The following is a 26,581-nucleotide window of genomic DNA, read 5'->3' as shown; positions in this document are numbered from 1 at the left end:
TAAAATTAATGTGGAAATTAATAGAGCTTCTAATGTCCTGATATGATGTTCTCTGAGATGCGCTGTTAAGTGGAAAATAAAGGCAAGTGTAGGATGGCGTGGGAAGATGCATCTATGAGTCCAAAGGGGACCACATGGAGGTGGCATTGGGTTAGTTGAGGAAGAACGTTCTAGCAATAAGTACAGTCTGGGAAGCCTTGGCAAAGTGGCCTGGTGCCTTCTGGGGAAAAGGCCAGGTACAGATTTGGAGGTGCAGTGGCCTCAGCCTCTTCCTTCTCCACTGCTGCCCCTGACGGCCTCCCTTTCCTTCTTTCCTCCAGGGAAGACCCGGCCCTCCTGGCGTGCCAGGGCCCCAGGGAGAAAAGGTAAGCCAGGCCCTGCGGTGACAGATGGCTCTAGACAAGCAGGTGTGTGAGCTGAACGAATCAGGGCCTGGGGTGTGTGTGCTGGAGGGCCCAGGCTGCAGTTCTGGGAGCAGAGTGCAGACGAAGGTGGTGAGTCAGGCATTAGAACTCAGCCTACAAGAAATGTCTGGTTATTGTACTGAAACATTTTTTTCTACTTTTAGGAATAAAAATCTATTTAAAAAACAAACAACAATCCCTATTATATAACATCCGGACATATTAAGATATTGTGCTGCCCTTAAATGGCTTTTTGGACTAACGCAGATATGAACAAATGCAAAAGAAAACCGCACAGACGCCTTTTCCTCTTTCTCCTTTTCTCCTTCTCTCTCCTCTGCAACATTTAGTTGTTGTTTTTTTTTTAACCAGAATTATACTCCTGAAAATGTGCTAGATATTTCATAAATAAAATAAGGTTTTATCTCACCCTGCTGGTCATCTATTTTAGAGCATTTTCCCAACAAGGCTTAACTCACTGAATTTGCTGCCTAGGATTTCTTTATCTCAACAGAAAGAACTGCATGTAAAATTTCTTTGTAAACTGTGAAGTGCGGTGAAACCGTATGAAGATAGTGACCTTCCCAGGCCTTCAGGGTCACAGAGGGAAACTAAGAAGGTGTGCTGTGTCTGGATTATAGTGGGAGGAGTGATGAAATAGAGCCCTGCATCTGAGTACAAGAGAAAGATTTTCTTCCAGATCTCAGGCCCTTCGGAGACGCATCAGACTTTGGGTCTGAGAGCAGCTAGGAGAGAGGTTGCGGGGAGCAGGAGAAATCCGGCTAAACCAAGGAGGGTGAGGCCAGGGCTGCCGCGCTTCTCAGCGTCACACTGCAGGGTTCGGGTGAAGGTCGCTGCCCTACCCAGACGAGTTCTCGCTCGGCACACGCTGAAAACAAAGGGAAAGAGAAAGGCTGCTCTGACTCTTTACCGAAGCAGACAGGGTAGAGTTATAAATAAACAAAAAGATACACAAGCCAAAAAAGCCTCTGTTTAGGAAAGGTGGCTGGAGAGTATTGATCTCATTCAAACTTGCGCACTTGGGCTTCAATTCTAGCTGAGTTAATTATTCTCTCTCGAAGTATTTTTAGAGCTGAGATTTACATTGTTATGTTATCCTAGTGTCAGGGTTTTAATGTATTCTTGCAGTTCCTTGACAGGGGATGCTAAAGCCTAAAATAAATAGTTTATTTCAAGTCCTGAAGAGGGAATGTGTCTTAAAGTTTGGATCTAGGTGACAACTCTTTCCCAATACTGTGTGTGTGTGTGTGTGTGTGTGTGTGTGTGTGTGTGTCTGTGTGTGTTATAAATTCCAGGCTTCCACTTGATTTATAGAGGTGTTTGGCCCCTCCTGATTGGTAAGCAGCTGAGTTGTACATTGCTTATTACGATGAATGCAGCAGAAATGGGAAGACGCGGTCAAGGGTCACGGTATGACGTGGGACATTCATTTGGAAGAGTTGAGAAACCAGTGGTTCTCAGGTGATAGAATGTGTCCCAGCTCATTCTGAGAGAACATCACTGGGACAAATCTTAGCTGCTTTACAATTTGAGAAAGTCATTGGAACCATAGAGCTGACCTTTTAACCCCCCTAACTTTACAGATGAGAAAACAGAGGCCCAGAGAAGTAGGGTGTCTTGTTCAAGACGCCCCAGTGGCTACAGACCAAGGTGTATAGATCTACCTGCCCATACGATGATGCACCACAGACCTCAGTATCGGGGGCTGCTCTACCTATTCTGTATTAAGAGTTTTAATGGATTGACTCCATGGTTATATTAGTTATCTTCTGCTGCATAACACATCATCCTGAACCTGAGAAGTGTGGTCTCGCCCAGTTTCTGAGGGCCAGGAATCTAGGAGCGGCACGGCTGGGCTCCTGTGGCTCAGGGTCTCCCAGGAGGCCGAGCTGTCGCCAGGGTGTAGTTATGTCATCGGAAGAATCCACTTCCAAGCTCACTCACAGTGTGGTTGGAAGCCTCAGTTCCTTGGTGGCCATTGGCCTCATTGCACGGTCTTCTCCCTAGGGCTGCTCACAGAAGTGGAAATCACTTCCCTAGAGTGCGTTGTAAGCTCTCTGAGACTGGGGTTTGGCAGGCGGGATCCACAGTCATGTTTTATAACCTCATCCTGCAGCAGTACCTGTGACTTCTGCTGTGTGTTACTGGCCACATAGATGAGCAGTGGTACAGCATGGTCCTGCACAGGATGTGAATCCCAGGAGGCAGGGGCCATCTTGGAGGCTGACTCCCCCAAGGGATAAAATAGATCTTTGAAAAATATGACACCCACGTAGTGGAAAGAAAGTGATTCAGGGACAGAGTAGCTTTTTCAGTGTCCTCATCTCTAAGGTAGGGTAGTATCTGAGAGGAAAAAATTTACTTCATGTCAAGTCCTTGGAACAAGGCCAGGCGTTTAAAAAGGATCCGATACCTATTAGCTATACATACACATGCTTATGGATGGACTATAGCATCTTAGTTTTCCTTAATAATGGTTTAATACATTTGATCTCATAGTCTGTAACATTACCTGTGCAAGTGAGAAAACATGCGTTGATTAATTGATTTCATAACTATCATTGAAATTCACTTTTGTGGTGTAATGATGAGAAATGCAACAATGAAGACAAAAATAGATGTAATAATGAGGCGGGGCGTAAACAAAAGAAGAAAGACACAGTTATGAACCTCAGAAGATTCATTATTCAGCCACACAATGCTCTCTCATTTATATATAATAATTTATGTATATATTTTATATGCATCAGTATTTATATATATTATATATTTGTCCATTTAAGACAGCCACACAACAGTATTACAGTATAGCTCAGAATGTCTTCTAACAATCATATTAGCAAAATATTAATAAGGCTTGGGGGAGTGTAGGGAAAAAAGACTTCTGCTTGGGAGAGTTGAAGAAGGCTCGTGGGGGAATGGAGAAGACACACCCGAGCTGGGTGCTGACTGCGTGCAACTGGGCTTGCATCCAGGTCATGGAAGTGTGTGGAGAGGATATAGGGTGATCAAGAGTGCCGTGTGTGAGCATGTGTGTGCACCTGTGTGTATGTGGGTGGTGGCGTCATGGAAAGGAAAAGCGAGAATGGAAACACATTTCTGAGGCAGGACCCGGTTATTGCATGTGAGAAACAGAAAGGCAGGTACAGCAAGGAAAATCGACACTCATTAACTCTGTACTTGCCACGCACCTTTGCTGTGTGGCTAAAAACTGCTCTAAAAATAGGCTGTTTTAAAAAGACATTCTTAATTGAGATTTTAGAAAAACACCTGATGCTATGTGAAGAGATGTGAGTTTTTCCAAGTCTAAGAAAGCAGTGGGACCATCAGAATTGTGACCGCACCAGTCAGAGGAAACAGGTCCTGTCCATAAGATAGAACTCAAATGCAATGAAGGGTGACAGACGTGCCCTGAGTCCTTCACTCCTACTCCTCGGCCTTAGGGTTTAATAGATGCTTTCCTATTTATCCAGCAACTCATTTACTCTTTGCCAACTTACTAAACAGTAGTTTTTCAAGGCTTCCTGTGCTCCCTGAGCGAGCCTCTAGGGAAAATGCAGTCATATCTCCAAGCTACATGTGGGAACATTGGCTACAAGCAGTGTCCTCGTTTTAGCTATAGGGCACTAGGGTAATAACAGTGAAGGTTTTTCTGTCGACAGATGTGCCCAATGTAGAACCAGGATGTAGCCCACGCTCTGGAAAACCTGACGTAGCCACAGCCATCAGAGCCTGGCGGTAAGGCAGACGGAGGCAGAAAACAAAACTTCTGTCCATCATGATCTGGTGAACATGGACAGGCCTCATCACAGCGTCTGTGGTAGTTATCACTCGCTGAGTATTTACTGAGCGCTGACCATGTGCTGAACCCGTGACCGGGCACAGGGGACGCACCCTAGGGTGTAATCACGCTTCTGATGTGCGTAGTGCAGAGCCTGCTACGAGCAGGTGCTCACTGGACAGTGGAGCAAGGGATGCTCTTGAGCAGGAAAGTGGTGGGAAGAGCGCCAGCCAGATCTAGGCACTGGGTGCACAAGTGAGAGCAAGGCTCCTACGACCTTGATGCAGAGATATGAACGAGACAGAACACTTGAGATTGTTAAGTCAGTCAGCCCACGTGATGGCGCGTGTGCTGGAGCACAGAGAAGGAGGTGGTCCCGAGGCCTTGCATGGGTAAGCAGGGGCCCTGGGGGGTGTGGGAGCCCGCGGGAGCAGGTGTCACAAAGTGTCTCCAGGCCCGTCCGTGTTCTGCAGACGGCATTACTTCATTCTCTTTATGGCCGAGTGATGTTCCATTGTATATATGTGCCGCATCTTCCTTATCCATTCATCTGTCGATGGACATTAGGATGCTTCCATGTCTTGGCTATTATAAATAGTGCTGCTATAAACATTGGGGTGCATGTATCTTTTTGGATTAGAGTTTGGTCTGGATATATGCCCAGGAGTGGGATTGCTGGAGATTATCATATTAAGTGAAGTAAGTCAGAGAGAGAAAGACAGATATCATATGATACCACATATCTGTGGAATCTAAAAAAAAAAATGATACAAATGAACTTATTTACAAAACAGAAATTGACTCACGGATACAGGAAACAAACTTATGGTTACCAAAGGGGAAAGGGGGGAGAGATAAATTAGGAGTTTGGGCTTAACAGATACACACTACTATCTATAAAATAGGTAAACAACAGGGCCTACTGTATAGTACAGGCAACTATACTTAATATCTTGTAATAACCTATAATGGAAAAGAATCTGAAAAAGAAAGTGTATATATATATATATATATATACACGTACACACACACGTGTGTGTGTGTGTATGTATGCGTATGTATGTGCACAAAGGGAACAAAGTACCCTCTGTTGGAACGTTTGTCATTTCTCCGCAGGGTGCCATGGGGCCTGCAGGACCTCCTGGGGTACCGGGCTCGGTGGTAAGTGATGCAGTCACCAGTGGTTGGAATCACGGACTCAGATACTGATAGGATTGTGTAGTTGGGAGAGTTGTTGCCTCTGAGAATGAGGCGGGACTCTTCTGATGACACGAGCTGGATACAAGGCTTTGCCACTGAAAATGGGGTAAAGTCAGAGGCGAGTCAGAAATTGCTGCCTCCCGGCATGCCGTGCGCCGCGCGCCACGCGGTGGAGTGAGGGGGCTATTAAGGAAGGGCCACCGGCTTTGCTGACGTCTGGTTTGTCCCTCAGGTGCAGAGAGAGGGCCTGAAGGGCGAGCAGGTAAGAGGGACGTGGGTCCTCCCATCGTGGGGCTTTAGGTGGTGGCAGAAATAGGAAGGCCACCGGCGTGGGGTGACACTGCTTGCTGAGCTCAGGTGCAGCCCTTCAGAGACAGGTCAAGTTGACTCTGCCAAGAATGCAGATTCCCACCCTGGGTCCCCTTTGGGAACTTGGGAAGAAAACTCCGAGTCAGCAAAGGGTCATGGGTGGTGGCCCGGGGCATAAGGACGGGGAGTCATGACTAATTCTAGTTTGACTTGTGTTACCAGGGAGCCCCGGGACCACGAGGTCACCAGGGCCCTCCTGGGCCACCAGGCGCTCCGGTAAGTCATCCCTCCCCAGCCCGGGGTCCACCCCTCTAGGTCTGGGAAATCATAGCCATTCTCGCTTCCGAGCTCTGCGTTATTTCAGAAGCTCCTCCCGTCGCCCTGAGCGATAGGGGTTGTTGTCAGCATCTAGCCCAGGAGGAAACTGGGCCTTGAAGACTGAAATCGCTGGGCACGGATCATGCAGTGAGCAAGTGTGGAGCTGGACTTGAAGCCCAGGCAGCCCGCCTCCAGGGCTCCCAGTCCCGAGCATGCCAGGACTGGGGTTTCTGGTGTTCAGTCTGCGGTTTCAGTTTCCCTTCAGGTAAAATGGAATAAGAACATCGGACACTTCAGCGCCAGTTGAATCATCTCCAGCGCACATTCGCTTTTCACATGTTTCTGCTTAATACTGACTTTGCAGTGGTTTGGGACACTTCAGCCTTTGGTTCCTCCCTCTTAAGAATTTAATGATATGGGAATCACCGTTTGGGAAGAGGCCATTCAAAGGGACCCTGTGGTCATTTTTGATGTGAGTTCAGATACTAAGGATAATTAATAAGATACAGTAAATTCCACAGGTCAGTGATTGGACCTTTGCTCCTCCTGGTAACATGCTGTTGCTTCTTTCAAGGGACTGTTTCACTGAAGGAAATAAAACAGCTCTTATCTTGAAATGTCCATAAATCAGGTTTATAATTGGATTTATGATAAGGCCCGTTCCTCATTAGGATAAATGTATATGTTTTTGCTGGGACAAAACTAGAAGAAACTTAGAAGATGTTTTTAATTCCAGTATAATTAGAACAATTTCACATCGACAAGTTCAGGTCAGAAAAGCTCCCTTCTGTCTCTATAACCTTAGATACCTTGCTTAACCTTTCCAAGGCTTGGTTTCCAGAGCTCTCCACCGTTGTTATAACTGTTGAGAGATTTAAAGTAGATAATGCAGGTAATGCAGTGTGCTGTCGATATTTAGCTCTCCGTGCATATATGCACATATATTTCAGAGCATAACTGGCAAGTACTGACCATCTGTACTGTAGTATACTTTACATGCAGACATTTGCATATTAAGTTTGCGAGGGTGAAGTTGTTATTTTTCTGCTTTTACCGATGAAGACATTGGTACAGAGATACTGAGTAGCTTGCACAAAGTTATACAGCTAAGAAGGAAAACTGAGCTTTGAACCCAGATCTGTCTGACAGACTAGTCCATGCTCTTTTCATACCTGAGTGCACAGTGCAGCAGTATCTCCTCTGAGATGCACAAAGGAGAGAATTACTTAAACTTAGTGGCTCCCACTAAGGGATAAGAAGCTAAGAGTGCTCAGCCCTGCTTAACTCATGAGGCAGCCAGCCTTCTTGATCTCTCACTCCGGGATCCGGGATGTAATAATGGGCAGTCCTTCCCCCTCATGTAAACTTTGTTATGGTAAATGAGGGAGGGAGAGAAGGAAGAAACCTCAAGCACTTGTGGTCACATACTTTATTTTGTATCAATCGAAATATTAAGGCTGGAGATATAGGGATGAAAGCACGTGGACTGATCCATGTGAAAGGAGTGTGAAAAAGAAATAATTGTGAGTAAACACTTGCAATCTCTAGATGATTAATGAGAATTCTCTGCATGTGTCATTCCTGTGACCCATTGTATAGGACAAGGAGAGGATCCTGAACCCTCAGTACTTGCAAACACCAGAATACCTCAACCCTGCCGCCCAGTGGAGCTGTCCAGGGTCCTGAAGAGGTCCTCTGGGCTAGATACTCTTGATAGAATGGGATTGAGTACAATGCACGGTGTTGGTGATGAAATTCCCTTGCAAGGAGTTCAGAAACCCAACAGCCTACCTGAAGACCTTGTGAAAAGTGGGGAGCAGTGATGAGAGACCAGGAGTGTGAGGTTCTTAAGGCCACGGCCAATATCCCTCCTGTCTCTAAATCCACAAGTTTATCACATGGTGGGAACTTAATACATGCTTACGAAGGAGGGACCCCCATGACAGATATTCAAGAGGGACATCAGAGTGGGACCTGATTGCAGTCTGAGCTCATAAGGAGCAGTGTGGCCATGGAAGGCACTTGGGGTTAGGAGCCAGAGCATCTGGTTTCATGTCCCAATTCATCCACCAAGTAGCTTTGGGTTTTTGAACTCTACCCCTCTTATCCTCTTCTGCTTTCCTAAGTTGGAAATCATTGCCAGCGACATCATTTCCTACGTAAATGTGCTGTGAGGGTTAAATGAGTTGATGTAGGAAGCACTGTTCTGTGAAGCCTTATTAAGCCCAATACTGATCTCAATTGTTATTTCTGTCTTTTTTGAATCCCCAGCAGCACCTAGCCCAGGGCCTTCCTCAGAGCAGTTGCTCCCTAAATATTCTTTGGATTGAATCAGATTGAGAACCTGGCTTCAGTGACTTCTGTTGAGAATGGAAAATTTTGAGTTTGTGCTTAGCAATCCCAGAAAGAGGAACACGTATCCCATTCTCTAAATATAAACAGTGTGCGGCATTCTCCATCCTTGTTGAGGAGGCTTGCATCTTTGATTCTTGCCCCAGGATGAAACAGGTTCTGGTAGTTTTAGCAACGTTTGCTTGAGTGCGATAAAGAAGGGCCAGCTGGGCAGACCAGATGTGAGACGTTTCTTGATGCTTAATGAAAACTCACTTCTGCAGGGTCTTCCTTCCCTTGATGTGTGCCCTGAGCTCACTGCAGTAATCCTTGTGAGGAAGGGAGATTTAAACCTTTAATTACTACAGTTTGTACATTCATGTACTCATTTTTATGGTGTTATTGAGGGAAAAGACTTTAGACCTAAATACAATTCCATCACTTAATAGTTATGCAAAATGTGGCAGTAGTAGCTGTTTGCATGATAATCATACTATTGAAGATGAGGAAATTGAAGCACAGAGAGGGAATTTCTGGCCCAAATTCACCCGTAAAGTTGGTGATAAGAGTCTCCGTTAGAGCTGAAGTTTTCATTTTCCCATTCCCGTTTCATGCCGTATTCTAGGTGACCTCAGTAATACATTTGGGTATAAAGCAGGTGCTGTCAGGCGGTGCTTTGTCAGGGCTTTGGTACCCATTCTTCACGTGGTCCTCACAGCCACTCGGGAGGAAAGTTTATTGTCCTCACGCTGGAGATGAGCTAACTGAGGTCCACAGATGCCCAGTGACTTGTCTGAGGTTGGGCAGCAGGTACCTAGTGAGGTGTAACGGGCAGGATTTTGCTTAGGTCAGCAAGACCTCTTTCCGCACCAGTTGGCTTTTTGTTTTTTGTTTGTTTTGCTTTGTGGAAATTGATCTTTCTCAGATGATTTTATTTATTTATCCAGACTCTCATTTTGCATATCGCAGTTGATGGAGAGTCAGATAACCCAAGCCAGTTCTTGGCGAGCCAGCAAGATACAGGGGCAAAGGCACCAGGCTTAGAGCTAAAGACACTTGGATTCCAGGCACCTCTTTTGTGTGCACTTTTTACAAAGCAGTGATGCGAGGCCTGTGGTCCTTACTGTACTCATCTTTAAAGTGTGAATGATGGTGCCTACACCTTGGTTGTTAATCACATTTAATTACATCAGATAGGTGCACATATTTTAAGTGTTGTAGATTTGAGGGAATAGGATTTTTTTTCCCTTCCAACCTCCCAGTTTCCCCACTGGAATGGGGTGGTATTCTCCTATCCAATGAGAGTGACAGGGCCAAGTATATCCTGTGGTCTTTACTCAGTATTTACCGTGGTCTGTCTCTCTTGTTTTTTCCCCTTTCTCCTCCTTCTAAAGGGTCTGATGGGTCCAGGAGGCAAGGATGGACCTCCTGGTTTGCAAGGTCTCCGAGTAAGTAAACTGTCTTTCCTTTCTGGTGCCCCAACTCAGCCACACTGCCCCCACCCCCCATTTTAGCTGCTCAGACAGAGGAGATGACCCCAGTCTTGGGAGCATGGGATGAATATTGGAAGCAGATTGAAGGGTTAGATTGAGTTCATCAACAATGGTTGAGGATGGGCTGTGTGTTCAGCCTTGAGCTGGGTCCTGGGTCATCTCATGCAGATGAGTCTGTGGTCTGCCATGAGTCATGTATATAGAAACTCACATCCCTGTGTGATCAGAGCCCCAGTAGAGGATGCCCAGTACTGAGAGAACACAGGGAAGGGGCAACTGACCCAAGCTGGGGGCCAGCCAGGGCTTCCTGAAAGTGGTAATGTTTGAGCTAAGTCTTAAGGAAAGAATAAGAAAAAATAGCAGTGAAAGAATAGAGGTCTGCCAGTAGGCTGTTAGCCACTCCGATCTAAACATCGTCATTATTTTTGAATACCATGTCATAATGTCTTATGGTATTTCATTTCATTCAGCCCTTGTCTTTTTATCCAAACGGTGCACACCTTATGGGTTTGAATCCACCAGTAGGCACAGCTCCTGACACTGTGTTTTAAGGTAGGGGGCGTGGCATCTCTCTCCTCAGCGCCCTCACGGCAAGCTGGGACTGACCTCGACTCTGTCCTCAGGTCCCAGCACGTGCCTGGCGCAGAGTCAGGGCTCAGCTCACGTTTCCTGACCTCGAGCCCTTAAGCTTGTAACATATTTTTTTAGTTTGTTTTATTCACATATAGTTGATTTACAACGTTAATTTTTGCTCTACAACAAAATGATTCAGTTATCCATATATATACATTCTTTTTCATTTTCTTGTCCATATGGTTTATCACAGAATACTGAATATAATTCCCTGTGCTCTACAGTAGGACCTTGTTGTTATCCGCTCTATATATACTAGTTTGCATGTGCTCACCCCAAACCCCCACTTCATCCCCTCCCCGCCCTCCTGCCCCTTGGCAACCACAAGTCTGTTCTCTATGTCTGTGGGTCTGTTTTGTAGATAAGTTCATTTGTGTCATATTTTATTTTTTTTTTAATAAATTTATTTTATTTATTTATTTATTTTTGGCTGCGTTGGGTCTTCGTTGCTGCACGCGGGCTCTCTCTAGTCGCAGCGAGCGGGGGCTACTCTTCGTTGCGGTGCGCGGGCTTCTCATTGCAGTGGCTCCTCCTTGCAGAGCACGGGCTCTAGGCGCACGGGCTTCAGTAGTTGTGGCTCGTGGGCTCTAGAGCGCAGGCTCAGCAGTTGTGGTGCACGGACTTAGTTGCTCCGCGGCATGTGGGATATTCCCGGACCAGGGCTCGAACCCGTGTCCCCTGCATTGGCAGGCGGACTCTTAACCACTGCGCCACCAGGGAAGCCCCTTGTGTCATATTTTAGATTCCACATATAAGTGCTATCCTATGATATTTGTACTTCTCTTTCTGACTCACTTCACTTAGTATGATAATCTCTAGGTCCATCCAGGTTGCTGCAAATGGCATTATTTCATTCTTTTTTTATGGCTGTGTAAAATTCCATTGTATGTAAACACCGTGTCTTCTTTACCTGTTTGTCTGTCGGTGGACATTTAGGCTGTTTCCGTGTCTTGGCTATTGTGAATAGTGAAGCTTGTAGCATCTTTTACTGGTTCACTTAAGAAAACAGCTCCAGGACACATGCATCCAGAGACCGTGAGGCAGCCCCTGGTGGTTGTGAGCTCATTGCCCTTGGAGGTTTTAGTTCAGAGTCCGGGTGACCTGACAGGTGGGTGGAAATGAGGGTGCTGGCATCTGGCAGAGGCTGCCGCAGTCCCGTGTATGGCTTCACATATGAGCTGGAGATTCCATAGCTCAGTGAAGTGGATGGTGTCACAGATTTGCTGGGATTCACTCTGTCCAAGGTGGTTGGGCCCACTGATCACACTGTACATCTTCAGTTCTGAAGTGGGCTGACCTGTTTCTGTGACTCAGCACAGACTCCAACGTGTCCTTACCCACCAGTGAACTTCCTCTTTTGGTTTCCAAGCACCTCTGCATCCTGTAACCATCTTGAAATCTCAGGATTCTAAGAGGAGCTTATTGTGAAGGCTAGCTCTGGAGCATGGTAGGGTGTCATGAAGGCAGGGCGGGTGGGAGAAGTCACTTATCCTACTAGAAGACCTTGGATATGTCACCTCCCACTCAACATCACCAGCCCTGGCCTCAGTTTCACTGTCAGTCAGATGGGTCAAAGCTGGGTTGCCTTTGCCTCTGTATGGAGTGAGGATCCTGGACTTTGCAGCAAGATGCACCTGGGTTTGAAGCTCAGCTCTACTTCTCAGCAGCTGTGTGACCCTTTAAGACACCCAACCTCTCTGAGCCTCTTTACTTTGTTATGGTGGGAAGGCAACCCAGCCGGCTGAGTTGTTGTGAGAAAAAGTGCCCAGCACAGGGCCCTTGGTGGGCAGCAGGACGTGGCAGCTGTCACGGCACTCATTCTCCTGACACACTCATGCACAGTCTTAGGAGAAAACAGCAGTCCTGTGCCTTATGTGACTGACGTTTAGATGACCCTTATCTCATCTTGCCTTGAAGTGCTCCAAGTGTTACTTTTCCTAATACAGTGTTAGGCGGTGAGTGGAACTCTTGATGCAAGGATGACTGCAAAGGTTTTTTGTTTTTCTTTAATCTATATCTTTATTTAATTGGCTCTTATTAAGGGGAGAGGGGACAAATCTTGCCTGGAGCTTGCTTGTCTAGACCCACGCTTCCTTGGCCATGACTTCTTGGCACCCCAAAAAGTGTTCGTATGTTGCCCAGGGACGGTTGTTGTCCTTCCCAGAAACACCTCTAACCCCTAAGAGTAATAATACCAGCTACCCATGCAGCGGGGGCAGGGGCCTTGGGGATTGGACGCGTGCCCCAAGAGTGAAGATTTGAGGAGTAAAAGAGGGGGACCCAGAGAAGCAGTCAGGGTAGGACTGGGGTAGGGGTGCACATATTGAGTCGCTGAGCTCCATCTAAGTACCAGGCCTCCTGACAGGGCTGGGGAAGGGCTGCCGTCCCTCTGTCCATGGGCGGACAGCGGGCTCAGCCACCAGCGCCTCTCAGGGACGCACACACAGGACCGTGTGTCTCTAGGGCCTTCTTCCTTCCTCCCTTCTTCCCTTCCGTGCATCAGTCAGCCAGCAAAGCCCATGAGTGCCCTGACGAAGCACGGGTGCTGCACTAAATGCTCTGGGATCCCTGAAGAGATTGTGGTCTCCGCCACCGGGAGCTCACAGCCCGTGGGACTTGAGACACATGAGCAGTGAAGCCAGATGCCTCCGTGGGGACCAGTAAAGACTGTAAGTGTAGAGAGGACAGAGGGAGCTCGGCGGAGAGAGGCCATGGGGCTGGGAACAGGGAGCGTGGTATTTGAGGCAGCCTCGCAGGAGTGAGCGGATTTCAGCAGGAACAGATGGGGACACTGAAGAGAGTAATTCGGACACAGGGAGCCCCCCCCCCGCCCGAGAGGACACTTGCTCACGTCCATCTGCTTTTATCCGGCTCCCCGGTCTCCAGCTCGGAAGCGCGTGTGTGAGTAGAAGGGCCACACACGTGGCTTTTACTTCAGCCTCTGCCAGCGACCTACGAGGACCCTGGCCTGATTTCTCTTCTTTTTCTGTTTCTCTTGTCCTTTCCCATCTCTGCCATTTTGCTTCTACTAGCCCTTCTCCCGTCCCTGCATCTTCTTTGCTCCCTTTTCCTTCCTTCCACAAATTCATTGGTTCAGCAAATCTTTCTTCATCATTTACTGGGTGATGGGCATTGTTCTAGGCAAGTGGGGTCCTTCAGTGAGAAGAATAAAGATCCCTGCCTTCAAGATGCTTACATTCTGGTGGCAAGGAAAAGAATCATGCTGATTAGCATTTAAATAAACAATTCTGGAAGAGCCACGGAGAAAGCCCTGTTCTGGCGGGTTCTCAGGAGGTGAGGGAGTTGGCTGTGCGGGGGTAGCTGAGGGGAGAGCAGAGCAGGCAGAGGAAACAGCTGGAGCTAAGGCCCTGGGGCAGGCGGCCGCTCGTGTGTCAGCACAGGGGCCTGTGTGGCCAGAGCGAGCGAGGGCCCAGCAGGGCGGAGGCGAAGTCCTAGAACTGGGGGCAGGTTCATGTCGGGCCTCGTGGGCCATTGTGAGGGCCTTGGCTTTTACTGTGAGCGACGTGGAGCTGTTGAGTGTGTTCAACACTGTTTTATTAGGAAAAAAATTAAACATATACAAAAATAGAAAAGCGAAGTAACCCCCTCATCCCCCAAGCCCATTGCACCGCTTGCCGAGTCACTGGCCAGTGGGTTTCACACCCTCACCCACTAGCACCCGCTGCTGGGTGAGTTTGAAGCAATTTCAAACAGCATCACATTGCGTCTCTAACTATTTCAGCACGTACGTAAAAGAAACAAGACCTTAATACCGTCATCCCACCTAAATCTATGAGAAAGCTTCTTCGTGTATTCACTTAGGGTTCACCGTTTCCTGGACTGTCTCATACATTTCTGGTTGCAGTTTGTTTGTACAGGATTTGGGGTGCAGACGTGGCGTGGCCCAGGTTACATTCTAAACGCATCCATCTGGCCACCGTGTTGAGAACAGACTGCAGCAGGAGGAGAGCGGATTAGGGAGGGGATGATGGCAGTGACCCAAAGAGAAAGGGAAGAGGGCGTGGCCCAGACGGGGGTGGGGGGGTGGGCGTGGCTGGGAGGAGCGCCCTGTCCTGGGCCAGGTGGTCTGCCAGGCGGGGGGGGGGGGGGGGGGGACGCTGAAGCAGGGGCGGAGCCCTTGGCCCGAGAGACCCAGTGTCTAGCAGAGGAGGGTGAGCCGTGAGTCACAAGGTGGGGTGGTGAGGGTGTTAACAGAGGGTGTGCCGGGGCGCACAGGAGGGCTCCTCTCGCGTCCTGCCTCCTCCAGCGAATGGGGTACGATGGCCAAGCGTGTCCCTGGGGACCCCGTCCCTCCAGTGTCATTGGTGATCTCCTGACTTGAGCTGCTCCATCCCGGGGGTGTTGCTCCTCAGTGGCTTTACCTGTGGACAGACGACAGAGACAAACGGTGATGTTGGCGTGGGCTGGGGGGCAGCTTCCTGTTCAGTCAGCCGGAGGCTGAGTCAGGAAAGCCTGAGACAGGATGATGACTGATTCAAAAGAGTATCCCTCTCCTTCCCACACTGTGACCTGCCGTTCCCTGCTTCAATTGAAACGTCACTCTGAGAGCTGCTAATGTCAGCGCTCAGGCTGTGACAAGAGAAGAGACGAGAAGTGACAAGCCACAGGCACCTGGGAATTGAGATACTGAGACTAAAACACGGGGCGGGGAAAGGGATCCGGGCCCTTTATTTTAGAGATTAGCAACCGGCAGACAGTGTAATCTGTGGCGAGGTGAACGCATTCATTTTGGACAAAGCTGGTATTTTTCCACAATGACATAGTGAAAGGGGAGGGGCAGGAGCCAGGCACCCTCTTCCCCACCCCCTTCCCCACCCCACCCCACCCCCACCCCCATCCCCACGCCCACCCCCACCCCCACCCCCACGCCCACCCCCACCCCCACCCCCATCTTGCAGAGCCCATAGCCCTGGGAGATGGTTGCTGCCCCCTGAGGCGGGTGTTAGGCACTCATTGCCCCACTGCTTCCTGCCTTAGGTGGAGATAGAGAAGGTACTCAAGCCTTTCTGAGGTTCAGATTTCCTCCTGCTTGTCTGAGCAGGGCGTTGGGGCCCGGGAGTGCTGTCGCGGCTGGAGCGGGCACTGCTACAAGTGCATCTGAACCCTGAATGATCCAAAGCAGAACCAGCCTGGCTCCAGGCTCCTGAGGCGCTTGGACACTCAAAAGCTTGCACGAGGTTGATTTTTCAAAAAAAAAAAAACAAAGAACTCTTGTGCCCTAATCATCCACCCCAAAATAGACATCCTGTCACTCTCACACCAGCCTATTTTAATTTTCTGTAGAGGACTTATATTTTTCTTATTTGAGAATTTGTTTACTTTTGTTATCTCCACTAAAATGTAAGTCTGTAAGAACATTATTTTTGTATTTGCAGCACTTAGAGGAGTGCCTCACATTTATAAAAACATATGTCTTTATACCTGCATTAAAATAAACATGAAAATACATATAAGCATATAAAATATGCATAAATGTATAATGTCATTCATGAGCATCAGATACAGTTAGTGTGCAAGAGTGAATGGATCACACCTGAGTGCTGCTTTCTGGGGGCTGACACACTTGGGTGGCGTGGGGACAACAGGACCCAGCACTGGACATCTGGCCACCTGGGTTCTGACCTTCGACAGAGAATGTCCAACTTGTTTTTTTAACGTTTTCACCACCTTTACCCATTTCATCCACCTCCTACCCCTGTCTCCTCTGTCAACCACCAATCTGTTCGCTCTACCTACGAGTTCAGTTTTTTTTTAGATCCCATATCATAAGTGAGATTATACGGCACCGTGTCTTTCTCTGTCTGACGTATTGCACTTAGCATGACGCCCTCGAGGCTCATCCTTGTTGCATATGGCACAGTGTCCTTCTTTTTATGGCTGTCTGCTGTTCTCTTGTATGTGTACCACTATTTCTTTATCCATTGTTGCATCCCGGGGCACTTAGGGGCCTTCCATGGCTTGGCTGTTGTAAATAATACTGCAGTGAACATGGGGGTGCATGTGTCTTTTCAAGGTGGTGTTTTCATTTTCCTTGGGTAAATACCCAGCATTGGGGTTGCTGGATCATGTGGTAGTTCCTTTTTTTTTTTTTTTTTGACCAACCTCCATACTGTTCTCCATTGTGGCTGCACTAATTTACATTCCCCCCAACAGTGCACAGGGCTTCCCTCTTCTCCACACCCTCTCCAGCACTTGTTGTTCCTTGTCTTTTGGTAATAGCCACTCTAACGCGTGTGAGGTTACGTCTAATTGTGGTTTTGGTTTGCATCTCCCTGATGGTTAGTGATGTTGAGCACCCCTTCATGTGCCTGTTGGTCATCTGGTCGCGTCTAGAGTGCTCAGTTTTGAAGAAAAACACTTGGTTTCTTTAGTACCTTTACTGTTACTTGGCCTTCATCTTGCTCTGTGGTCCTAGTCACACCTCAAATAGCCTAGATATCTTCTTTCCTCTCTGGACAAAAAGGAGGGGAAAAAAAGTTTTGCTTAAGAGAGTTCCATGTTGTCAGACATTTAAACAATGTAAAATTTGGAATGTTTAAGCTAGAGAATCATCATGGTGGAAGGAATCTCTGAGATCGACAGTGAGAGATTTAATGTCCAGAAATATTAAATGACCTAACTGCTCAAGGTTGCTCAGGGCTTTGTCACTGCCCCTCCCGCAAGCTGGGGACAGCCTCTTTGGTTCCTCTGATCATTCTCTTAATATCTTCTGTCTTCTCTTCTCTCTTATCAAGAGGTGAGAACCGAAGAAGGGACACTATGAGATATGGTGCTCCCCTTCCTAGAGATGCAGTGATCACCACATGTCTCTTGCTGGGCCTGACTGTGTCAGTTGCTTTAAAAACATATGTTAAGGGCTTCCCCGGTGGCGCAGTGGTTGAGAGTCCGCCTGCCGATGCAGGGGACACGGGTTCGTGCCCCGGTCCGGGAAGATCCCACATGCCGCGGAGCGGCTGGGCCCGTGAGCCATGGCCGCTGAGCCTGCGCGTCCGGAGCCTGTGCTCCGCAACGGGAGAGGCCACAGCGGTGAGAGGCCCGCGTACCGCAAAAACAAAAAAAAACAAACAAAAAAAACATGTTAAAAACAGAACCTCTACACGTATAGAACTAATATAAGGTAGGAAGGAAATAATATTGGTTGAATTGTCATTGCATAGCAGGCACTTAGGTTTTTTCTTTTGTTTTTTTTTTGCACACATGTTTCTCACTTAATTCTCACAAGGATCCTATGAAGTCTGGCAGTTTTAATCCCATTCTGCAAATGAGGAAACCAAGACTTGAAGGTATAAATCAGATTATCCAGCGTCACACAGATTATAAATGGTGAGGCAGGGATTAGAACTCAGGCTGTCCTGGCTCCAAACCTTTCCTGTTTTTGCTTTAGAATGGTGTGTGCGTGTCCACTTACACACCAGAATTCTAAACCGGACACCAGCAGTCCTTTCGGCGGGAGCCTTGGAGAGACCTAGGACCCCTTATAACTGCCAGTGCGTGTTCTGAAGGATGCCCTGAGCTCCTGTCACTTTAATCTCTAGCTTCTGCCCTTGGAGCCGAGGGTCTTACGTGGCTGCAAGCGATCAGGCCATCAGCCCTGATTTCTAGTAGATTTGAGAGAGAGAAACACTAGTGATCTTTTGTAAGTGGCAGCCTGGGTTGAATTTGTTTTACTTTTCCATTTGTAAAGCCTTTTTTCTTGCCTTTCTCTGCTCTACCAGATGGTAATGGCATCATTTGGATTGCAGGCCACTGTTGGATGCCTTTTGTGGCGTGCAGCCAGGTTTATTTCAGGACCCTCTAGTTTTTCTCTGAGCACCTGGTTTCAGCTCTAACCGGTAGAAAATAATCACGTTTGGCATTTGGAGGCACGGAGAACAGGGACTGAGCAAAAAGACCATACGGCTCATATTAGAACCACTTGCACAAGCAATCCTTTCATCGGATAATGGCCCCTCGCATGGCTGTGTTAACGCGTCCTGGCTGGGAAGGAATTGCTCTTTTGAATTTATAGGCTTCCCTCTTCTCCACAGACAGACAGGCAGCCTCAGAAATACTGGTCTCGCTCAGCATCCTGGCATCCAGAAGGGCTTGAAATATCCGCCCTTGTGATAAATTACAAACATTTATCCAGACGTTGTGTTGGCTAGCAGTTTAAAAGAGCAGAAAAGGAAACAGACAAGGAACCGGCTTATTGTTAACAAACAGTTCTGTATTGCTGCAGACCTTGGCGCTGGCCAGCACATCTCAAATCCCCACACCCAAGTATGGGTGCAAAATGCAGAGGGTACATAGCTGCTGCTGCATCCACCAGTAGCTTTACCATCACCACCAGTAACATTACCACCATCACCACCATTACCATCAGCACCACTTCCATCACTAGTACCATCACCATCAGCACCATTGTCAACTCCACCGTCACCACCACCAGCAGCACCATAACCACCACCATCAACACATCAACACCTCCACCATCACTATCACCTCCACCGCCACCACTACCTCTACCACCACCACCAGCAGCACCACCACCACTACGTGTTTCTTAATGTCAGATCCTGTGCTAAGCACTTTGTGGACATTATCTTATTTAATCTCCGTGGCAGTGCTGGGAGGTAGTGGTTTTGAAACCAACTCTGCTTGACATGTGGTCTCTCACCTACGCCGGGGACTCAGAAGAGCAGAATTCTGCTGTTACCATTTCTTCTTCATCAGCGCCTCCGTCATCTTCCTTCTCATTCTCATAACTATCTATTACATCTGCGTGACGCTTTGTTATGCTTTTTAAATCACTTCCTCAAATATTGAATTATTTCTTCCGCTACTGTCTTTTCAGATAATTACAATGATTATAATTTTCCACATGAGGAAACTAAGATTCAGCAAGTTTTAAATGGCTTGCCCGTCCTCATCTACCTCAGCTTTAGAACTCTCTTTCTTATAATATTGTAGAGGAAAGGGGTTGGGAAAAGAACATAGAGAATCCCTTTGATCACAGTGAGTGACCGAGTCCTTGCAACTACTTACTTAGAGCTTTATGCCCCATCCCTGGCGATTCTAGCTCACGAGCTCTTGGGTGACACCAGGGAATGCGTCTCAACTATGTTTTTGCCCTACTTTGCCATTATTTCTCATCATTGCTGGGACTTCATGGAGGAGGTGGCACTGGACTGGGCTAGGACTTTGACAAGTTGAGATGGAGCATGCGTCCTACAGACAGGTGGCTTGGTGGGCCGAGTTCCAGAGGCCAGGAGTCCTTGGGGTCTCTGGGGCCAGGCTAAGCAGCCCACGTGAGCTGTTGCTTAGGGTTGGGAACGTGGCCACTGGATGCGAGACTGAAAAGGCATGTCAGAATCACGTGGTCTGTCAATTTCCAAATAAAACTCAGATGTTATGTCTTTTAGATAAGGAGGCGGCAAGTAACTTGGACAGAGCTTCTTTCCTCCGTATGGAAGAATAACCCGCCGGCACAGCTTGGCTCAGGGGCAGGGCACGTGACCGGGGTCAGCTCTCGTGGCTGTGGCTGCAGGAGGGGAGGGAGGAGAGCTTTGAGAGGCACCGGGGCAGCTCCGGACACTGTGGGTAGAGGAGATGTGAGCGCAGGTGCTGGAGCTGGACAGAGCCGTTACCGTGATATTTCTCTGGGTGATGCCCCTTTATAGATGGTCCACGAACCGTATGCCTTTCTTGGGGGAGAGGCTGCCTTGTGACACTGCCGCGATCACGAATCTCTGATGCTTTTCTCTTCCTCTGGCCTCTTGCCATCATCTTGCTTTTTTCCTTCTTGCTGAAAATCTAACGCTCGGGATGTCTGCTCCTCTGGACGCACTGCTTTGCATTTCTGTATCTCCTACCACACCTCTCCGATCTGCCCGTAATTCTCCTTTTTCAGGTCCATTTTACTGACGTCCCTGGCATTGGAGAACCTCCTGACTCCATGCCCTCTGCACATTTCCTTATCGTCTCAGGTGTTCGTCTTCTGAGCATTAGCGTGTCATTACATACAGTCCCCAAGCTCCAGCAGAGCGAAGAGCTGCTGAGAACTCATACATCCCTCAAACAGTGGCGGGTCCTCTGCAAGAGGGAAACTGCAGCTGCGTCCCCTAGCAGCTGTGGCCGCTTTAGTCAGTGATTCTGCTCAGTCGCAGCCCAGACCTTCTCATCCCTTCGTCTTCCATCTAGTCCTTGCTCACCAACCGCTAAGTGTTCTAGCCCTTCATTGCTTTCAGCCTCTCCTCCAAACGTCTCTGGCCTGGGTTCTGAATTCTGATGACTGCTCACCAGGCCGTTCTGCTGACCTCGAAGGGAAGTGGTTTATCCGTCTTGGAAATAACGCTGTGGCATAACTTGGAAGCGGGTGGAGGGGGTGTCCGTCTAGATAGAAAATTGAAGATGTCTGGTTTCCATTCGCTGAGGAAGGGGAGCTGGCCATTCTCAGCTCTCTCATGGTCAGCTCCCGATGATTTCAGTAATCAGAGCAGGACGGATGCACAGACAGGACTCCTCCTAGGCTCGGCTCCCTTCTGAAGGTGTCTGTGACTGCATTCTGAGTTTTACCTGACAAGTGTCGAGGAACTCATCCTGACCTAGACCTGATCGCGCCTTCCGGGCTGATGTGCTCCAGCTCAAGGGGTGCAGGTCCAGGGGCCTCTCAATCAGACCACCTCACTCTCTCTGCAAGTCTGCCAACGGCTTTCCTCCCTAACAGCCCTTCTCTCTACCCTCTCATTGCTGTTCCCACTGCCACTGTCCTGGCTCAGGACCACATCAGTCCCGAAGGGACGAGTTACATATCCAGCCCGCGAGTGTTCATTGAGTCCCCACCACGCGGCGGGCCTTGCTCTGGGCCCGTGGATGTAGCACTGAAGAAAAGCAGAGCCAGTCCTCGATTCAGATGAGCCTCCCAGTGGGTAGACGGGCAGTTGGCAGGTACGAACGTCAACAGTGTATGTGGTGGTGATAGAAACAAAGGGAAATACAGCGGGGCAGGGAGAGAGGGCGGGATGGGGACCGCGGTCAGAGAAGGCATTCGGGTGAGGGGGACGTCTGGCAGAGACCAGATGGAATTAAGGGATGGAGCCATGTGGGCACCTGGGAACCAGCATTCCAGGCAGAAGCACCTGGAAGGGGCCTCTTGGGGCAGGTTGTGGGTGGAGGTGCCCCAGGACCGCTCCCTGGGCTCAGCACCGACTACGGGCTCCCAAGACGTGGTGGCGGGGAGGGGAGGGAAAAAGGTGGGATCCACGGGACCCCGGAGGGCTGGGCTGGCACGGTCCAAGGTCGTAGAGACACCTTCCCTCTGGGGATGGGGGAGCACACGGGGACAAACCAGAGTGTCCAGTGGCAGAGACAGGAGAGGGCCAGGGTTTCAGAAAGAGAGAAGGAGCTGACGTCGTCTAGCTCCTGTAACCTAGCAGTCTAGACGATTAGAGGTATTTTGTAGAACTTTCGTCATCTTCAGAGCCCTGGGAAGTAAGAGTCACATGTACAGGCTCCAGCACACACAGATCTGGGCCTGAATCTTAACCCCGTCACATTCTAGCTGGGTCACATGTGAGACTTGACTCTGAACCTCAGTTTCCACACCTCCCAGTGGGACTGAGAACACCTGCATCACAGGGGCGTCCTGCAGAGTAAAGACGTAAGGGAAATGTGGGAAACCCCAAAAGAGGGTTTGACACAAAACAGGTACTCAAGGAATGCGGTTCTCATTCAGAGTCTTGTTTTACTTTTCATTTCTGACTGCAGTGCTTTGACGTCATGAGAACAACTGTGAGCAAAAGAAAGCAAACAGACGGGCCTTCCATCATTCACATTCCGCTGTAACACAACGCACGCCGTGTGCTGTGTAGCTAAGCAGCACACACCTCACCCCTGTTCAAAGGGATAGACTCTGAGGCTTAGTGAGACAGGTCACTCCCACAGGATGACCCGCTGGGGTCCTGCACAGCAGTGCGGAGTCTAACAGCAGAAGAGCAGAAATGGTCCAAATGACCTACCTGCCCAGAGTTGAAATGTATCACGTTTCATCCTTATGGTGAAAACCACGTAGCTGTGGAAAAGAATGGAGTGGCTCTCCACGTGCTGATACAGGATGCATCCGGGTTAAATTGTTAAGTGAAAAAAAACCTAGTTTATCAGTAGATTGAATGATATGCTACAGTTTGTAAAGAAAAAAAGGGGGAGAGGGAGAGAATGTGTGTGTGTGTGTGTGTGTGTGTGTGTGTGTGTGTGCAAAGCTTACCTAAACATAAAATGCCTCTGGAAAGATTAGCCAACATCTGGTAGGATTATTTGCTTTCAAGGAAAGGGACTGAGTGGCAGGGGACAGGATAAGGACATTTTTCTCAGGTAAACCTTGCTGTACTTTTTGAATTTGGGGCCATGTGTTACCAAAATCATCCAAGTTACAGAGCCGGCATGCAAAGGGGAGCGTCCCTGACTCCAGACTTCTTCCCAACCCCACCCTGCTTCCCCGTAGGGCATCCCGAGGGGGACGGGCTGTTATCAGGGAGTCTGCCCCAGACCTGCCATTAGACGGGCTCCGGGCGCTGCCTGCCTGTTAATTTTGGCTGCTTCTTTTTTTTTTTTTTTTTACATCTTTATTGGAGTATAATTGCTTTACAATGGTGTGTTAGTTTCTGCTATATAAGAAAGTGAATCAGCTATACATATACATATATCCCCATATCTCCTCCCTCTTGCGTCTCCCTCCCACCCTCCCTATCCCACCCCTCCAGGCGGTCACAAAGCACCGAGCTGATCTCCCTGTGCTATGCGGCTGCTTCCCACTAGCTATCTACCTTCCGTTTGGTAGTGTATATATGTCCATGCCTCTCTCTCACTTTGTCCCAGCTTACCCTTCTCCCTCCCCATATCCTCAAGTCCATTCTCTAGTCGGTCTGTGTTTTTATTCCTGTCTTACCCCTGGGTTCTTCATGACCATTTTTTTTTTTTCTTAAATTCCATATCAGGGAAAGAAAGGTGAGACCGGCCCTCCTGGAATCCCTGGATTGCTGGGGCAGCAGGTAATTACTGTCTTTAAATCCTCTTCCTTAGCAACACTGCTTGCTGTGGTTGAATAAGTGATGGGGTAACGATTCTCAGGTTGTAACCAGAATCTTGCATGGTCACCGCATCAGAGCATTAAAAAGAATGTTCAGTGGGACACTCGCCCTCCCTCTGCCCCTTGCTCCCCCTGCCTCCCATCTCAGGTGCTGGGAGAATGGCCATTTGGTCTCCTGGAGGGGTTTAGGACTGGAGGAGGGCAGACCCTCATCTCCTCCCCCTGCCCCTCCTCGCCTCGCTCCCCCTCCGCTTTCAGACTCAGCTCTGGTGTAACGTCCTCTGGCCCCAGGCTTCGTCCAGCTCCCCACTCCCACACAGCCTCACGTGTGCTGTCCTTGTGGCCCCCTGTGGACCTCCACAGCCAGCCCGCCAGATGGGCAGGCTCGGGGTCACCTCATTTCACAGACGAGGGGTGAGCCTCCCAGATGCACAGAGACTCGCTCGGGGCCACGCGCCACTCAGCAGACACCTCCCCCCCTCCCAGGCCCCCTCATCTGTGTGTGTCACTTGAGCACCCCCTGCCTCCGACACACACACCTTAGTGTGGACAGAGCAAGGCGCCTGGCACTGGAGGCTGGAGCTCCCTTCATTCTCCCTTTGCCCCTTGCACCAAAGCTCGCCACCCAGTCCCCAGCCCCAGCCTCCCCCCGAGCAGTGTCGGTAAATTCCTGGGGAAGCAGTGTGCTGGGGGGGAAGCCCAGTTGTGGGGGCGGGGGAGGTTAGGAGGTTAGAGTCCCAGCCCTCGGCCCCTTTCTGACTGTGGCGTCTTGGACAAGTCACTTTACCTTCTGAACTTCAACCTCATCATTTGTCACAAATACCAAGAAAAGTAAAAGGGGAGGGCGATTCGAAGAGAAGATGAGGGGATGTGACCCGGGTGATGGGGGGGGTCCCGGAGGAGCAGAGAGCACCGGGCAGGGTGCTGTCCTGTCCTCCTGGGTGTGGTGGCCGCAGGCAGGCAGGTGGGATCACTAAGGGCTCGTCCACGGGCCGCCCCTGCGCTGCGGTAGATGGTCGGCTCCGGCGCCCGCCTGTTCCGGGCCGTCTCCACCTCCGTGCCCGAGTCCCATGGTGTTGACCACACTGTCCTTTGACATTGTCGGGGAGGCACCCCCCAGAGGAGACTGCTAACTGCACTTCCAAAACCCGCTTCTCCCACGCTGACACGGGAGGTGTGTGACAGGCACCCCGCACACGAATCTCAGGCTTCATTTCAGTCCCGCGCATCTGGGTTAGGCTGCAGCCCGGGCTAAGGGCCTGTGAAGTCAGCCATTACTCACCGTCTTCTAAAGATTCCACATTCACTGTGGCATTTTGATGTTCATAGTGAAAGAGTGTTTTTGCATTTGTTTTATGACCTTGCTTTCCAGTGAGCAAAGCTTGTGTGTTTCAAAAATTCACCAGAAGCCCAGCTCTGTCAAATCGCTTTAAGTTACAGATTTTTTTCCCTATAAATTTTTGTTGACTGCTTTGGAAAATATATTTCTTTCTTTCATTTGTAATTTTGAAACCATTTTCCTTCAGCAAATCTTGGCTGAATGCCAGGCATTGAGCTGGGGCTGTGGATAAAAACGCAATCAGCTTTCCCACAGCAGGGGTTTTGCCAGAAATAGGGCGCCCGATATATTCGGGGATCTCAGTGGTTCAGGACCAACGTAGAGTGTATAATATGTCCTACCTGGCACCCCGCGTTGGATCACCACCCGATGGACGCGAAGCTGCGTTCAAGCCCACCACGCCCACACTGAGAGCAGTGTTTCCCCGGTGGATCACTGCCCATCTCTGTAATTCCCCCTTCCTGACATATCTGAATGCTCACCTTCCCTGGGCCTGGCCACGGTTTTCTTCTGCTTGCCGTCCGTGCATTGGTTCATTGGTTCATTGGTTCACTCACTCAGCAGGTGTTTACTAAATACCCGCCGTGTGCAGATTCAGCTCTGGCGACGGGAAACCTAGCAGCCACTGTCCATGCCCAGAGGAGCCAGATGCCATGGGCAGAAAGAGATGCACATAGAGTCTGACAATCCTCTGAGCTGAGTCCTGGGAGGGGTGTATTCAGAGCTCTGGTTCTGGGGGAGAGGTCGTCAGCCTCTCTCGGGCCCAGAGGAGGGTCCCTACGCTGATCTGGAAAATCAACGTTGGCTCTGTTGCAGCAGAAACTAAGTCATATGGTTTCCTGCTCTGATGGGAAGAGGGCAGAGGGCACATATGTTTAGTGTCTGCTCTTGTCAAACACTCTCCTTGGTGCTCATATATAATCGTGTATGTAACCACCTGTAATAACCACCTGTGAGAAAGCAATGCTTAGTCCATTTACAGTCTAAAGAAATTGAGCTCAGAGTTTAATTAGCTTTGCTTGTAACGGGAAGAGCCAGCACTGCAGCCTCAGAGTGAGCCAAGCCCCAGGGCGGCTGGCATTCTAGAAGATGCTTTTGGTGCCTCTTTCAAGATGAAAATTTTCACCTGCTGGAATGTTTTAGACTCAGTATACACATTCTACGTGGTAGCTCCTGTGTCCTGGCAGCCCAGGAAAAGTGGAAATCTGTGTCTGGTCTGGGCAACTGTTTATGCAAAGACGGTGCTGTAGTCAGGATGGCAGGAAGCCTCTTGAGTTGGTGGCGACACAGCCAGGGAAGGGGCCAACCCCAGACGGCTGAGTGGGTTCAGGGTCCTGGGCCTCTACCCAGGAAGCCTGCTGAGGGGGGCAGTCATTGTGTCCCTGGAGTTACATACTGAGAGAAGGACTCACAGTCAGGAACAACTTCCGGAAAAAGCAAACATTACCGTCGCGCAGGGAGTGTGATTGCCCTGCTAATCTGTGCAAGTAATTTTCATTCATCTTCAAATTCCATCCAGTTTTATAAATCTACTCCAATTGGAACTTGGTGGTTATTAGGAAGTTATTTGCCGTTCCATTATTAATAATGATAACTGGGTTAATTGGTTATTTATGCATCATCACTGTAATCACTGAGCACATTAAGTAGCTGTTTAGCCACCATCGT

General features: G+C 49.1%; 1 protein-coding gene across 1 annotated transcript in view; it reads left to right on the top strand.

The window, feature by feature from the left end:
- Positions 1 to 26,581, top strand: part of COL22A1 (collagen type XXII alpha 1 chain) — a gene marked incomplete at its 5' end in the record, with an annotated part of 247,097 nt that overhangs the window by 110,526 nt on the left and 109,990 nt on the right. The window contains 6 exons of the mRNA XM_082858984.1: positions 321 to 365; positions 5,323 to 5,367; positions 5,639 to 5,668; positions 5,938 to 5,991; positions 9,759 to 9,812; positions 23,483 to 23,536. Of these exons, the coding sequence (XP_082715110.1) occupies positions 321 to 365; positions 5,323 to 5,367; positions 5,639 to 5,668; positions 5,938 to 5,991; positions 9,759 to 9,812; positions 23,483 to 23,536 (282 nt within the window). The remainder of the gene's footprint in view (positions 1 to 320; positions 366 to 5,322; positions 5,368 to 5,638; positions 5,669 to 5,937; positions 5,992 to 9,758; positions 9,813 to 23,482; positions 23,537 to 26,581) is intronic.

This window comes from Leucopleurus acutus (genome assembly GCF_964270905.1).
Source record: "Leucopleurus acutus genome assembly, chromosome: 17".
In the NCBI taxonomy this organism is placed as follows: Eukaryota; Metazoa; Chordata; class Mammalia; order Artiodactyla; family Delphinidae; genus Leucopleurus; species Leucopleurus acutus.
Note: the sequence above shows the minus strand (reverse complement) of the source record. Positions and strands in the feature narration are given on the sequence as shown.